General features: G+C 46.5%; 1 protein-coding gene across 1 annotated transcript in view; it reads right to left on the bottom strand.

Annotated features, from left to right (window-relative positions):
• The window catches only part of LOC144695494 (butyrophilin subfamily 3 member A3-like), an 89,031-nt gene that overhangs the window by 42,380 nt on the left and 31,316 nt on the right, over positions 1–15,335 (bottom strand). The window contains exon 3 of the mRNA XM_078566371.1: positions 3,534–3,881. Within this exon, the coding sequence (XP_078422497.1) occupies positions 3,534–3,881 (348 nt within the window). The remainder of the gene's footprint in view (positions 1–3,533; positions 3,882–15,335) is intronic.

Here is a 15,335-nt window from a genome sequence, read left to right as displayed (position 1 = left end):
CACTCATCAGTCTTCTCTTCTTGGGGTATTAATCGGGTATGTTCCAATCAGTGGCATTGACAGAGTCCCATCAAAATTTGATTTTTCACCAGCATTGGCAATGATGGGATTAATTAATGATCTCATAGTGAAGGTGCCACTAGGTAGCAGCAACCATAATATTCTTGAATTTTACATTCAGTTTGAGGGAGAGAGGAGTGGGTCCGAGACTATGTTTTTAAACTTAAATAAGGGCAATTTTAAGGGCATGAAAGCAAAGCTGGCTAAAGTGAATTGGAAAATTGGGTTGAGGGATAGGTCAATAGAGATACAGTGGCAAACATTTAAGGGGATATATCGGAATACTCAGAATAGATACATTCCAACAAGTAAGAAAAAGTCCAAGGGACGGACACACCATCTGTGGTTAACTGGAAAGATTAAAGATGATATCAAACTTAAAGAAAAAGTATATAACTGTGCAAAGGCCAGAAGATTTGACAGAATGTAAGGAATAGCAAAGGATGGCTAGAAGATTAATAAGGAGGGAAAAGTTAGAGTAAGAGAGAAAGCTAGCCAGAAATGTAAAAACAGTAAGAGTTTCTATAAATATTTTAAAAAGAAACAAGTTAACAAAGTGAGCATTAGCCCTATAGAAAGTGAGCCTGGAGAACTGATAATGGAAAACAAGGAAATGGCAGATGAATTGAACAGGTATTTTGCATCAGTCTTCACTCTAGAAGATAAAAGTAACATCCCAGAAGCAGCTATAAATCATGAAATGGAAGGGAGGGAAGAACTCAGGAAAATTACAATCACCAGAGAAATGGCACTAAGTAAATTGTTGGAACTGCGGGGTGACAAGTGTTCAGGTCCAAATGGACTTCATCCTAGGGTCTTAAAACAAGTGGCTAGTGAGATAGTTGATACATTGGTTTTAATTTTACGAAACTCCCTAGATGTGGGAAAGGTCCCATTAGATTGGAAGATAGCAAATGTAACTCCATTATTCAAAAAGGGATGGAGACAGAAAGCAGGAAACTACAGGCCAGTTAGCTTAACCTCTGTCATAGGGAAAATGTTAGAAGCTATTATTAAAGAAGCTATAGCAGGGCACTTGGATAAGCTCAAGATCATCAGGCAGAGTCAACATGGTTTTGTGAAACGGAAATTGTAGGCATAAATGGGTCTTTTTCAGGTTTGCAAGATGTAATGAGTTGTGTGCCACAGGGATCAGTGCTGGGACCTCAACACTTTACAATCTATATAAATGATTTGGATGAAGGGATGGATGGAATGGCTGCCAAATTTGCTGATGACACAAAGTTAGGTAGGAAAGTAAGTTGTGAAGAGGGCATAAGGAGGCTACAAAAAGATATAGATAGTTTAAGTGAGTGGGCAAAGATCTTGCAAATGGAGTATAATGTGGGAAAATGTGAAATGGTCCATTTTGGCAGGAAGAATAAAAGAGAACCATATTATCTAAATGGTGAGAGATTGCAGAGCTCCAAGATGCAGAGGGATCTGGGCATCTTAGTGCATGAATCGCAAAAAGCTAGTATGCAGGTACAGCTAGTAATTAGGAAAACTAATAGAATGTTATAATTTATTGTGAGGGGAATTGAATACAAAAGTAGGGAGGTTATGCTTCAGTTATACAGGGCGCATCTGGAGCACTGCATATGTATTGGTCACTTTATTTAAGGAAGGATGTAAATGCGTTGAAAGCAGTTCAGAGGTTTACCAGACTAATACCTGGAATGGATGGGCTGTATAGAGGGTAACATATTGGCATGGATAGAAGATCAGCTGGCTAACAGGAAGCAGGAAATGGGCATAAATGGGTCTTTTTCAGGTTTGCAAGATGTAATGAGTGGCTGCACAAACTAGGCTTGTATCTGCTAGAGTTTAGAAGATAAGAGGTGACTTGATTGAAACATGTAAGATCCTGAGGGGACTTGACAGGGTGGATGTAGAGAGAATGTTTCCTCTTGTGGGATATTCGAGAACTCTTTAAAAATAAGGGGTTGCCCATTGAAAACAGAGATGAGGTGAATTACTTTTTTCTCTCAGAGAGTTGTGACTCTTTGGAACCCTCTTCCTCAAAAGGTGATGGAAGCAGCATCTTTGAATATTTTTAAGGCGGAGGTGGATAGATTCTTGGTAAGCAAGGGGGTGATAGGTTATCAAGGTTAGGCGGGATGCAGATTTGAGGTTAATATCAGATCAGCCATGATCTTATTAAATGGCGGTCCAGGTTCGAGGGGTCGAATGGCCTACTCCTGCTCCTTGTTTGTATGTTTGTGAGACATATTTTGTGAAGGAAACTGAATGGCACAGAAATATGGACACAAATTATCGGCAGTATAGTTTTGGTACGTTTTGCCAACTTATTGGTGCCTGATAAAATATTATTTAAATGCTCTTATAAACAAATGTTATTTTTTAGAAATGTTGTTGAGCTCCCAGGGGCTGCCTGTCTATGAAGATTCTGGGGGCATCCATTTCTTACAGCATCAGCTGCCATTTCTCAGAACTACAACCCCCATGGTGATCACCCAGACACAGGCAGGGATCCTGAATAACATTTGATTGGAAATCTCACCAAGGTTAGCAGTGGTTCAGTCAGACAGCACAATACACATTCTACCAGGATTCTACCAGGATTCAACCACAGTGAAAACTCCTGACTGTCATCTCAATTCACCACATGAAAAGACATTAAAAAGACAAAAAAATGAGCTAAAAGTGAGTTGGTTTCCAAAAAGCACAGCCCAAAACTTTCAATGTGAGGAACCATGAAATCCGATCTGAAGTCTGTGTTGCACACTGGGACTCTGTGGAAGCCCTGACACACACACGTGATATAATTGCCCAGGAGGGAGGCCTTGCGGTGCAGTGGGAGTGTCCTTATGGCTAAGCCATGTTAGGGAATCTCAAATGGGGCAGGAGCACTATCTCAGGGTAAGGGGCCAATCATTTGGGACAGAGGTGAGGAGAAATTACTTCACTCAAAGGGTTGTGAATTTTTGGAATTCTCTACCCCAGAGGGTTGTGGATGCTCCATCGTTGAATATATTTAAGGCTGAAACAGACAGATCCAACATTATTCTTCTGCGCTGATTTAAACTACTTGAAGAAAGGAATTAAATCAGAAATAGAAAATGAATGTTATCACCAGTGTGTTCTTAATAACTCAACACTAAACAAACATCCTTCATTTGAACATCCTTTAGTTTCTGTTTTTCTGATTATTTTCTTCAACAAGCCAGTGCTGATAATGAATTCCTCATGAAATTTACTATTTTATGATCAGCTGTTACTACAGGACAAATCTCATGATCCTGAGAACGTTATTGTCCCATCACACATCTCGCTTTCGAGTGTAGCTTCACACTCGGAGTTTGGGCAAGTAGAATTATTAACTAAATCAAAATCTAGACCAACTGCTAAATAAACCTACTTTTGAACTATTTGTAATTTAAACAATGGTTTAGAAAGGCAAACATATTATTTCTCCAAATTTATTAATATGCAAGTGGAGATTTACTAACCTAAAACTTCCAGTCTAAGTGTAAATGTTTCAGAATCGGTTTTGTCATCAACTGAACATGTATATCCTCCTTGATCAAATACTGTTGTGTTCTTTATTCGAAGAGAAATGTTTCCTTTGGTCAGTTCATCTTTAAACAGTTCCGTCCTTCCTCTGTGATCCCTGTGTTGAGCAACAGTGTCATCTTTTCCATTCCTGTACACATGTACTGGTGAATCAAGACCTGATTTAAGCCATTTCACCACCATGTTCCTGACGGATATATCTGGTACAACCTGACATTCCAGGAGAGCATCTTCACCTGCTGTAGTTACAACTGGATCATCAGGTCCTAGTACAAGGAATTTACCTAGTGAACAGTAACATTTAAAATAAAATTGATTATTCATGTAATCCACAGAAGGAAAAATACATCTAAGATACTCAACTGACACTCCCAGACCCACAGGCTGTCCTGCAAACATGGGAAAAAGGTGTTCTTATAGGGACGTGGGACAAAGAGTCCAAATAAGGGGCAATTCCTTAAAATAAAGGATAGTTGGTCACCCTGTCATCAACACGTCTGCCAGATAGGAGAATATTGAGGAAGTAGAGTTGACACCTCCAATAGCACGACACCGGCTGACAAGAACATTTGTTGCCTGGCAACAGCAAGCCAATTTTAAAGGCCAATCCAACACACAATCTCACTCGCTCCAGCCCAACAGAGATGTCTGGCAGCCAGAAGAGGAAGGCCGAGAGACTGAGGAGGGAGGCAGCACCACTTCACACACCAGGTCCTCCAGGCCTTGGTCAGAGAGGCAAGTCCTGTAACCCAGGGATGGCTGCAGGAAGCACAGCAACCTCACCTATCTGACGTGGGAGGCCAATGTGGAGCAGGTCAGTGCAGCTGGCAACTGTGGCCAACATGCTACCCAGTGCAGGGAGACGATGAATGATCTCATCTGCTCTGCCAGGGGAAGTCATCCTTCAATTCCCTCCAATATCAAACTCTCATCACGGCATCATGCACTCAAACGGTCACTCTCTTCAGGGATCTCACCCAGCCATTAGCGGGCGACACAGATCAACACTCATTCTCTCACTGAGACCTTCACATCACCACCATCCCATCATGTTGCTCACACTCCATCCTCTGGCCCTCTAGGGAGGACTCACCACTCACACAGGGGACATGCATCTCACCCAACCTCTGCTCCATCCCATCTCATCGCATGCCTTTCTTTCTTCTTCATACAGGCCAAGCTGGCACACAACAGGCACGAGAGAGCGCAGACCCGGAGAGGGACGGCTGACATTCTTGCCCTCACTGAGTTTAAAGAGGCTGCAGCCAGGTTGGCTGGGGAGGACAGGGATCATTCCTGTGGGGAAGGGGAGATCGGCCTCTCCAACTAACCTAGTACGAATCACAGCTCCATCACTTCATCAAATCCTGACATTCACAGTCAGTCACGTGTAGTCTTATCTAGCTCATGCTCAGTGACTGAAACTCCATTTTCTAGACACCAGCCCCCAGGCCAGTCCAGCACCAGTATGAACCCCCAGATTTTACCTGAAGAGGAAGCTCCGGAAGAACTGTTGTGGCACTCACACGCACCCTCCACCAGCTCAGAAACACACACATGACAGGGGGGCACAGATATAGAATAGGCTCGGACTTACTTTCTGGGAAACACCTCACTGTCAGGTCCCCACAGCAGGCAGAGGCAGGGACAGCCCAGGTCTCCGGCCCTTGGAGGGCTGCTGAAGACCAGCCACCACCTTGGCCCGAGTCACATGATGAGCCTCTGGGAAGGGCTTCCAAATGCTGGAGATGCAACGACAGGCAGCGGAACATCAGGCAGAGATTCAGCAGTCACTCAGCAGACGAGAGTGAACGGTGAAGGAGTTTGTCTGATGTCGTGGCTCCAACATGCGAGCACCTCGAGCTCACCATGGGAAGGCTGGCGACCACCATGGAGACCTTGGTCCAGCAGGTCTTGCCAGATTTGGGCTTGGCCCTGTACTCCATGGCCACACACCCTGGTGGACATCATCAAGATGTAGGTAACATGGAGATGAGACACCTTGGCCCCGCTCCAGGTACACCATCTCCTAGGAGTCAGGGCGGGGCCCTCGGGCACCTACAGCGAGGGTGAGAGTCAGTCGGATACCCGAGGGGGCCTCCTCTCAAGACACTCGAAGGGTGTGCATCCGCTCACAGCCCCCTCTGACCCCATCTGCTCCAGTTTCTCAGGCCGCTGAGGGCACTTCTGCCCCTGAGCAGGTGACCCTTATCAGGCCGGGGCCCTCCAGGCCACAGGCTGCCAGAGGACGTCTGCCAAGATCATCACAGGCATCAGGACATAACAGTCAGCTGGCTGCCTCCACCTCTGTGGATGTCAGGGTTGCACCCCGGCCTAGTGATAGAGCTAGGAAAGGTAAGAAAAATTGATGTCACTTTCGGGTCACGGGTTTGCTCGACATGTAACTAAATTGCTCTTGTGTTGATATATTTGATGCTTATGTGAATGTTCTTGTCAACTGAAGGTGTTGTGATTTAGTACTTTGGAATGCTCTTATTTCGAGGTTTAGCCTTCCTCCCAGTCAGCAATAGTGTGCCACTGTGAGATTCACATTCCTGTGATGTCAACTTCAGTTGAACTAGTCTCCACATCCTTGTGTGATGAGAGCGAGATGTGTTTAAATCTTTATTGGAAGTGTGTGCTGTAAGCATTTCTAACCCTTCTTCCTCAAAGAACACCATTGAGTGAGGGCAGCTGATCAGCATTGATAATCTAGCTGCATTTGTGTCTCCTCAGTGGTAGAGGCAGAAGAAAAGACATGCACAGGAGGAGGAGATCCTGAGGCATGTCCACATTTCAATCTCAGCAGCATTTGCAACATTAAATGGCGGCGAAGCCGGTGAATCTTGCAGCCTGGCTATCTTCTTCCAGAGCAAACCTGGCATAATGATGGGCCTTCCTGTGAAGGGCATCTGTGACCTCCTTTATGCATCAATGTGTTGCGGTCTGAGAGATGCCACACAGGTCCCCTGTTAATCCTTGGAAAGAACCAGAGGCCAAGGAATTGAGCGCAGTGTCACCTTCAAAGCCATTGGCAGGGGATACCCTCAGATCTTTGCGAAGAACGTGGCATATGTGATGTACCAGGACTTGGGACAAGTGCAGACGTGCATGGCATTGCTTCTCACTCATTTGTTAATAGGAGACTCTTCTATGATAAACCCTAGGTCTGGCAAGTCACCCCCTTTGACTGGGTCTCTCCTTCTGACCCTCCTGTTCATGATCTGGCTCCGCTTGGCTATGCTGGAGCTGCACGCGAAGTGACCTCTCCCTCCTTCCCCTCCTCCATTGCATTAGGGTCCTGACAAGGGCAGCATTGAGCCCTGGATCCACAACTGCTTTTGCCTTCTCTCTGAAAGGAAACATTGAAGATATTAATGATTCAAGGGCAAGAAAGTGAAGCTCAGTATATGACACGTTTAGAGATTATAAGGGTCCATAGTTTTTCCTGATCTACTTGCATGGTGGCTGATGCTGCCTTGTCCATGAGGCACTAGCGCACACATCAAAGTGACCAAGATGGCATTTCAGATATATAACATCTTGAGCCCTGCATGGGATACTAAGGTTTAATTGAGATCTGTGACCCAACATAGCTCTGTGCTCCAATCTCTGATGTGTCCTAATAATAGCCAATCAGTTGCTCATGGTAAATGAGTGGATGTTCTTTTGCCCATTAGGAACATCACATCTGGTAAACACATGACAGGCCTTAATTGATGGAATGCCACATATGATACAGCTGTGCCTCCTTCACTACTTCCTACATCCCCAAATTCTACGTTTCTATGTGTTACTCTTGAGATACAGCGACTGTGACGTGAATCTACTGAGTTCTGAGTAGCCCCTTAACAGTGCGAATGAAGCCATTGGCTTTCAGTGGCTTTCATCACAAGGAGGTCTTCCTCCTTTCTTTCTGAGCAGCTTCCTGCTCATTCCTGCGGCAACAACACTGGCATCTACCCAGCAATGCGGAAAATTGCCCAGGTATGCCCTAGACACAAAAAGCAGGACAAATCCAATCCAGCCAATTACAGCCCTATCAGTCTACTCTCGATCATCAGTAAAGTAATGGAAGGGGTCATCAACAGTGCTATCAAGCAACACTTGCTTAGCAATAACCTGCTCACTGACGTCCAGTTTAGGTTCTGCCAGGGCGGCTCAGCTCCTGAACTCACTACAGCCTTGGTTCAAACATGGACAAAAGAGCTGAATTCCCGAGTTGAGGTGAGAGTGACTGGCCTTGATATCAAGGCCGCATTTGACCGAGTGTGGCATCAAGGAGCCGCAGCAAAACTGGAATCAATAGGAATCGGAGGGAAACTTTCCACTGGTTGGAGTCGTACCTGGCACAAAGGAAAATGGTTGTGGTTGTTGGAGGTCAGCCATCTCAGCTCCAGGACATTAGTGCAGGAATTCCTCAGGATAGTGTCTCAGTCCAACTATCTTCAGCTGCTTCATCAATGATCTTCCTTCCATCATAAAGGTCAGAAGTGGGGATGTTCGCTGATGACTGCATAATGCTCAGCACCATTCGCGTCTCCTCAGGTCCTGAAGCAGTCCATGTCCAAATGCAGCAAGACCTGGACAATATCCAGTCTTGGGCTGACAAGTGGCAAGTAACATTCGCACCACACAAGTACTGGGCAATGACCATCTCCAACAAGAGAGAATCGAACCATTACCCCCTTGCCATTCAATGGCATTACCATCACTGAATCCCCAATACCACCATCCTGGGGATTACTTGTACAAGGTACAAGTCAGGAGTGTGATGGAATACTCTCCACTTGCCTGGATGAGTGCAGCTCCCACAACACTCAAGAAGCTTGACAATATCCAAGACAAAGCATCCTGCTTGATTGGCACCACATCCACAAACATTCACTCCCTCCACTACCAACATGCAGTAACAGCAGTGTGTAGCCTCTACGAGGTGCACTGCAAGAATTTACCAAGCCTCCTTCAACAGCACCTTCCAAACTCATGACCACTGCCATCTAGAAGGACAAGGGCAGCAGATGGATAGGAACACCACTACCTGCAAGTTCCCCTCCAAGTCACCCACCATGCTGACTTGGAAATTTATCGCCGTTCCTTCACTGTCGCTGGGTCAAAATCCTGGAACTCCCTCCCTAACAGCACTGTGGGTGTACCTACACCACATGGACTGCAGAGGTTGAAAAAGGCAGCTCACCACAACCTTCTCAGGGGTGACTAGGGATGGATAATAAATGCTGGCCCAGCCAGCGAAGCCCACATTCCATGAATAAAAAGGAAAAAAAAATAAGAGGTTAGAGAGCTCAGAAATGCCCACTCATGTTCACCCTTCCCTCTCACTGTCATTCCACCCCCTTCCCTCCCCGTTGCCCCCATCGTGTTCATCAACCCCACCCTTGCCTCACAGCCCACCCCCGGTTGAAGTGTCTCTGAAACTGGAGGCCTGCATGAGTACCACAGCACAGTGGTATTCCTTGGGACAATGTAGGCAAACAGCAGGAGCAGGGCAACCCTGCAAGCCCAGCAGTGTGGCAGTCATCGCAACAAGACCGGCGCAGCGCTATGGCAGATAAACTATGTATCACCTCAAAGTTACCCATGAACAGAGGTCTGACTTGTGCACGCCACCCCTTTTCAAACGGGTTTGAGGATGACGTGATTTCCTGCTGGTGTGATGTAAGGTTGGAAGGTGTGACAAGATCCTGGCTGAGCAGCTGATTTAATGAGCTTTCACGACATGTTAATGAGTGAAAATGACGTTCACACCACTAGTTGGTGATATAACCAACCTGCCATAAACACACCATCGGGAGAATTGCAAACTGTTTTGACAATGGCAGACCTGTGGCTTTTTGCCTGCCGCTAGATTCTCCGTTCCCGTTCCCCATGAAACCTGCCGTGAGCAGGATGGGAAAATTCAGCCCATAGACTTTAGAAAGAGCATGGTGTTTGTCTCAGGATAATGCCGGCATCTCATAAAGCAGTAGAAACATTCCTTCCTCACCATCTGAGATCTATTTACAACATCAGGTGGCAGGACAAAAGCACTAACACTGAGGTTCTTGCAAAGTGCTGCGTTTCTGGCATTGCGAGCATGACCATCAGAGCTCAGCTTCGTTCCGTCGGCCGTGTGGTTCGCATGGAGGATTCCCGCATGCCAAAGGCAGTACATAGATCATAAAAAACAGAAACAGGAGTCGGCCATTCGGCCCCTCAAGTCTGCTCCGCCAGTCAATAAGATCGTAGCTGATCCGATTGTTGCCGTAACTCCACTTTCCTGCCTGTCCCCTCATAACCCTCAACTCTCTTTCAGATCAACAATCTGTCTAACATAATATCTTTAATGACCCAGCCTCCACTGCTCTCTGGGGAAGAGAATTCCACAGACTAATGACCCTCTGAGAGGGTCCTTATTACAGTCTTAAAAGGGAGACGCTTATTTTTAAATTGTGTCCCCTGGTTCGAGAATCCCTTGAGGGGGATCAGCATCTACCCTGTCAAGTCCCCTTAGAGTCTTATTGTTTCAAGAAGATCCCCTCTCATTCTAACCTCCAATGAGAATAGGCACACCATACTCAACCTTTCCTCATAAGACAACCCCTTCATCCCAGGAAGCAGCCTGGTGAACATTCTCTGAACTGCTTCCAATGTAAGTTTATGCCTCCTTAATGAAGTAGACTGAAACTGTACGCAGTACCAGAGTAGCAGTCTCACCAATGCCCAGTACAGCTGGAGCAAGATTTCCCTACTTTATACTCCACCCCCTGGCCCACATTCCATTTGTCTTCCTAATTACTGGCTGGACCTGCATGCTGACTTCTTGTGATTCATACAGAGGGACATCCAGATCCTTCTGTATTGCAGCATTCTGCAGTCTCTCTCTATTCAAATAGTATTCTGCTTTCTATTCTTAGAGTCACAGAATCATAGAGGTCTGCAGCACAGAAAAAGGCCCTTCGGCCCATCGAGTCTGTGCCGGTCAAGCAAGTACCTAACTATTCTAATCCCATTTTCCAGCACGAGGCCCATAGCCTTGCATGCCATGGTGTTGCAAGTGCACATCCAAATACTTCTTAAATGTTATGAAGGTTTCTGCCTCTACCACCCTTTCAGGCAGTGAATTCCAGATTCCCACCACTCTCTGGGTGAAAAAATTCTTCCTCACATCCCCTCTAAACCTCCTGCCCCTTACCTTAAATCTATGCCCGCCGGTTACTGATCCCCCCACCAAGGGGAAAAGTTCCTTCCTGTCTACCCGATCTATGCCCCCCATAATTTCATACACCTCAATCATGTCCCCCCTCAATCTCCTCTGCTCCAGAGAAAATAACTCCAGTCTATCCAATCTCTCCTCATAACTAAAACTCTCCAACCCAGGCAACATCCTGGTAAATCTCCTCTGCACGCTCTCTAGTGCAATCACATCCTTCCTATAATATGGATTCCAGAACTGCATGCAATACTCTAGATGTGGCCTAACCAGCGTTTTATATAGTCCCAGCATAACCTCCCTGCTCTTATACCCTATGGCTCGGCTAATAAAGGCAAGTGTTCCATATGCAGTCTTAACCAACTTATCTACCTGTCCTACTACCTTAAGGGACCGATAGACATGCACACCAAGGTCATCTGATCCTCGGCACTTCCCAGGGTCCTACCATTCATCGTGTATTCCCGTGCCTTGTTTGTCCTGCCCAAGTGCATCATCCGAGACTTATCTGGATTAAATTCCATTTGTCACTGATCAGCCCATCTGACCAGCCCATCCACATCCTCCTGTAATCTAAGGATACCCTCCTCATCATTAACTCTCCACCAATTTTCGTGTCATCTGCAAACTTACTGATCAATCCTCCTACATTCAAGTCTAAATCGTTTATTTATGCCACAAACAGCAAGGGACCCAACACCGATCCCTGTGGAACCCCACTCAACACAGGCATCCAATCACAAAAACACCCCTCGACCATCACCCTCTGCTTCCTGCTACTCAGCCAATTCTGGATCCAATTTGCCAAACTGCCTTGAATCCCATGGGCTCTTATCTTAGTTATCAGTCTCCCATGCGGGACCTGTCAAAGTTGTCAACCTCACATTTTCCCACGTTATTTTTCATGTGCCAATTTTTTACTCACTCAATTAACCTACCTGTGTCCCTTTGCAGACTCTTTACATCCTCCACACACCTTGCATTCCTACCAATCTTTGTATCGTCAGCAAATTTGGCTACAATGCATTTGGTCCCTTCAATCATGTCATGAATATAGATTGTAAATAGTTTGAGGCCCTAGCAATGATGCCTTTGATGATCCACTAGCTGCAGTTTGCCAACCTGAAAATGACCCATCTATCCCGACTCTCTGTTTCCTGTTAGTCAACCAATTCTCTATCCATTCTAATATATCACCCCCATGAACTCTTTCTCTTGTGTAGTAACCTTTTATGTGCTACTTTATTGAATGCCTTTTGGAAATCCAAATACACGACACATACTGGTTCCCCTTTATCCACCCTGCTTGTTACATCCTCAAAGAACTCTAATAAATTTGTCAAACATGATTTCCCTTTCAGAAAACCATTTTGACTCTGCCTGATTGCATTATGATTTTCTAAATACCCTGGTATTATCTTCTTAATGGATTCTAGCATTTTGCATATGAACATACGAATTAGGAGCAGGAGTAGGCCACTCGGCCCCTCGAGCCTGCTCCGCCATTCAATAAGATCATGGCTGATCTAAACATAACCTGAACCCCAATTCCTGCCTACCCCTGATAACTCTTCACCCTCTTGTTAATCAAGAATCTATCTAGCTCGGCCTTAAAAATATTCAAAAACTCTCCTTCCACCACCTTTTGAGGAACAGACTTCCAAAAACTCACAACCCTCTGAGAGAAAAAAATTTCTTCTCATCTGTGTCTTAAATGAGCAACCCCTTATTTTTAAACAGTCACCCCTAGATCTAGATTCTCCCACAAAAGGAAACATCCTCTCTGCATCCACCCTGTCAAGATGCCTCAGGGTCTTAAAGGTTTCAATTAAGTTGCCTCTTACTCTTCTAAATTCCAGTGGATATAAGCCTAACCTGTTCAGCCTTTCCTCATGAGACAACCTGCCCATTCCTGGCATTAGTCCAGTAGACCTTCTCTGAACTGCTTATAATGCCTTTACATCTGTCTTTAAATAAGGAGACCAGTACTGTACACAGTACTCCAGATGTGACCTTGCCAGTGCCCTGTGCAACTGAAGCACAACCTCCCTATTTTTGTAATCAATTCCCCTCACTATAAATGATAACATTCTATTAGCTTTCCTAATTACTTGATGTTTGGTGAACTGGTCTATAGTTTCCTGCCATCTGTCTCCCTCTTTTCTTAAATAACAGTGTTACATTGGTAGTTTTCCTGTTCATTGGGATCTTTCCAGAGTCTAGGGAATTTTGGAAGGTTACAACCAATGCATCCTTAACCCTGCAGCAACTTCTTTTAAGACCCTCGGATGCAGGCCATCAGGTTCAAGGACTTGTCAGCTTTTGGTTGCATTGGTTTTCCCAATACCTTTTCTCCAGTGATCGTGATTGTTTTAAGTTCCTCCATTCCTTTTGCCTTTTGATTTTCTAGTATTATTGGGATGCTTTTTGTGTTTTCTATGTGAAGACAGATACAAAATACATGTTCAAAGTCTCTGCCATGTCCTTGTATCTCGTTATTAATTCCCCAGTCTCACCCTCAGAAGGAGCCACATTTGTTTGCACTGCTCTTTTCACTGTTGCTGTAGTTGGCCTCCAACAGTGCGTACGCGAGAGGGTTGCGGGGCAGCTCGATCTCACTCCAGCTACCCCTTCTCCTCAAGGAGTCAGCCTGGGGCCCTTGGGCATCCATAGGGAGGATGAGCAGGTATACTCCCCAGGGCCATACACTCAGGTGACTCTGAGTGTGCCCAGCCCATCCGAATGCCCCCTTCCTGTGACCTCCGCAGATCCAGTTTCACAGGCCAAGGGGGTGCCACTGCCATACAGCAGGGCCCCAAAAGCAGGCCGGGGCCATCCAGGTCTCGGCCCTCCAGAGGACCCCTGCCAAGGTCATCACAGACAGGGCGTAGCAGTCAGCAGGCTACCTCCACCTCCGCCGTGGATGTCTGGGGAGCACCAAGGTGTAGCGGCAGGTTTAGGAAATTTAAGAAGAATTAGTTGCACAGCCTGGGCACGGGTGTTAATCACTTGTACATACTGTTCACTATTGTCAATAAACTCCCAAGAATGTCTCCCCTATGGTTCCTTGTTCTGATGAGCAGTGTTTGTGTCACTCAGATGTGAAATCTTTCTGCACAAGACAAAGGCAGGTGTCTCAATCCAGGGCCTCTTCCCTGTGTTCTGTGCAACCTTCAGACCAAAGTAATGGTCTGGCCACACTCCCTGAACACATTACTGATGCCGGCACTCAATGGCGCTGGTCATTGCTGCCAGGGTGTCGTGGGCAGGCATCACAGAGTACCGTCATTCTCTCTGTGTGCCCTTAGCACCTTTCAGATGGGGCTGGCCCCCATCTCATCAGCATCTGTGACCAGTGATGCTGTGCTCCTGAAGGGCTCAGGTGCTGAAGGCAGACAAAGGATTAAATGCTTTTAAATTTTCGTGGCTGCGTCTCCATGACATGACTCTGATCACAGAACATAAGTGAGCTGCCCTGGGCCAGACATTCTCAGAGGCTATGTGAAGATCTATGAAGTGTCATGACTGCATGTCGTCATCATCCTCCAGCAATCGATTGACTATTAGGGCCTCCGCTGCACCTCAATGATAGGAGCAGAGGGTATGTGTGCTGCCATAAGTCAGACTGGAGTCAAACATTCATAGATGTGATCTGAGGATCTGTGGAGTGTCCTCACTGTATGTCGTCATCATCCTCCACAAATCTAGCAGCTATGAGGGCCCCTCGAGCGTGCCTGCCTCGTCTGGCCAATGTGAGGCTTCATCCCCGTCATCATCGCCTCCGAGGACCCCCTCACCCCCATCACCATCAACGTCCTCCTCATTGGAGGAGACCTCCAGCTCCTCCTCAGCCAGCTCGTCTCCCCGTTGGAGTGCCAGGTTGTAAAGGGCGCAGCAGATGTCGACAATGCGTGATACCCTCTGCGGACCGTATTACAGGGTCCAGCAGACCGGTCCAGGCACCGGAATCTCATTTTCAGCATCCCGATGGTCTGCTCCACCAAGTTATGAGTTGCAGCACGAGCCTCATTATAGCGTCGCTCTGCTGCAGTCTGAGGCCACCGCACGGGTGTCATCAGCCACGGCCTCTGCGGGTAGCCCTTGTCCCCGAGGAGTCAGCCCTGCAGCTTCTGTGGGCCCTGGAAGACTTCAAGGATCTGTGACCAACTGAGAATGTAGGAGTCGTGCACACTCCCTGGAAACCATGCGCAGACCTGCAGGATGCGTTTGTGGTGGTTGCACACCAGCGAATGGAATCCCTTGTGGTTGACATAGTTGACTGTGTATTGCGACAGAGATCTGAGCGCCATGTGAGTGCAGTCAATGGCACCCTGCACCTGCGGGAAACCTGAGATCTGGGTAAATCCAATCGCTCTTGCATCCTGGCTGTCCTAGTCCCAGGAGAAATGCACAAAGTTGTGTACCCTCGCGAAGATGGCATCCGTGACCTCATGGGTGTATTTGTGTGTGGAGGCTTGTGATATCCCACAGAGGTCACCTGTGGAGCCCTGAAAGGAGCCACTAGCGT

The sequence above is a fragment of the Cetorhinus maximus genome, chromosome 21 (genome assembly GCF_964194155.1).
Source record: "Cetorhinus maximus chromosome 21, sCetMax3.hap1.1, whole genome shotgun sequence".
NCBI classification, from domain to species: domain Eukaryota; kingdom Metazoa; phylum Chordata; class Chondrichthyes; order Lamniformes; family Cetorhinidae; genus Cetorhinus; species Cetorhinus maximus.
This window is presented reverse-complemented; position numbering and strand designations above follow the sequence as displayed.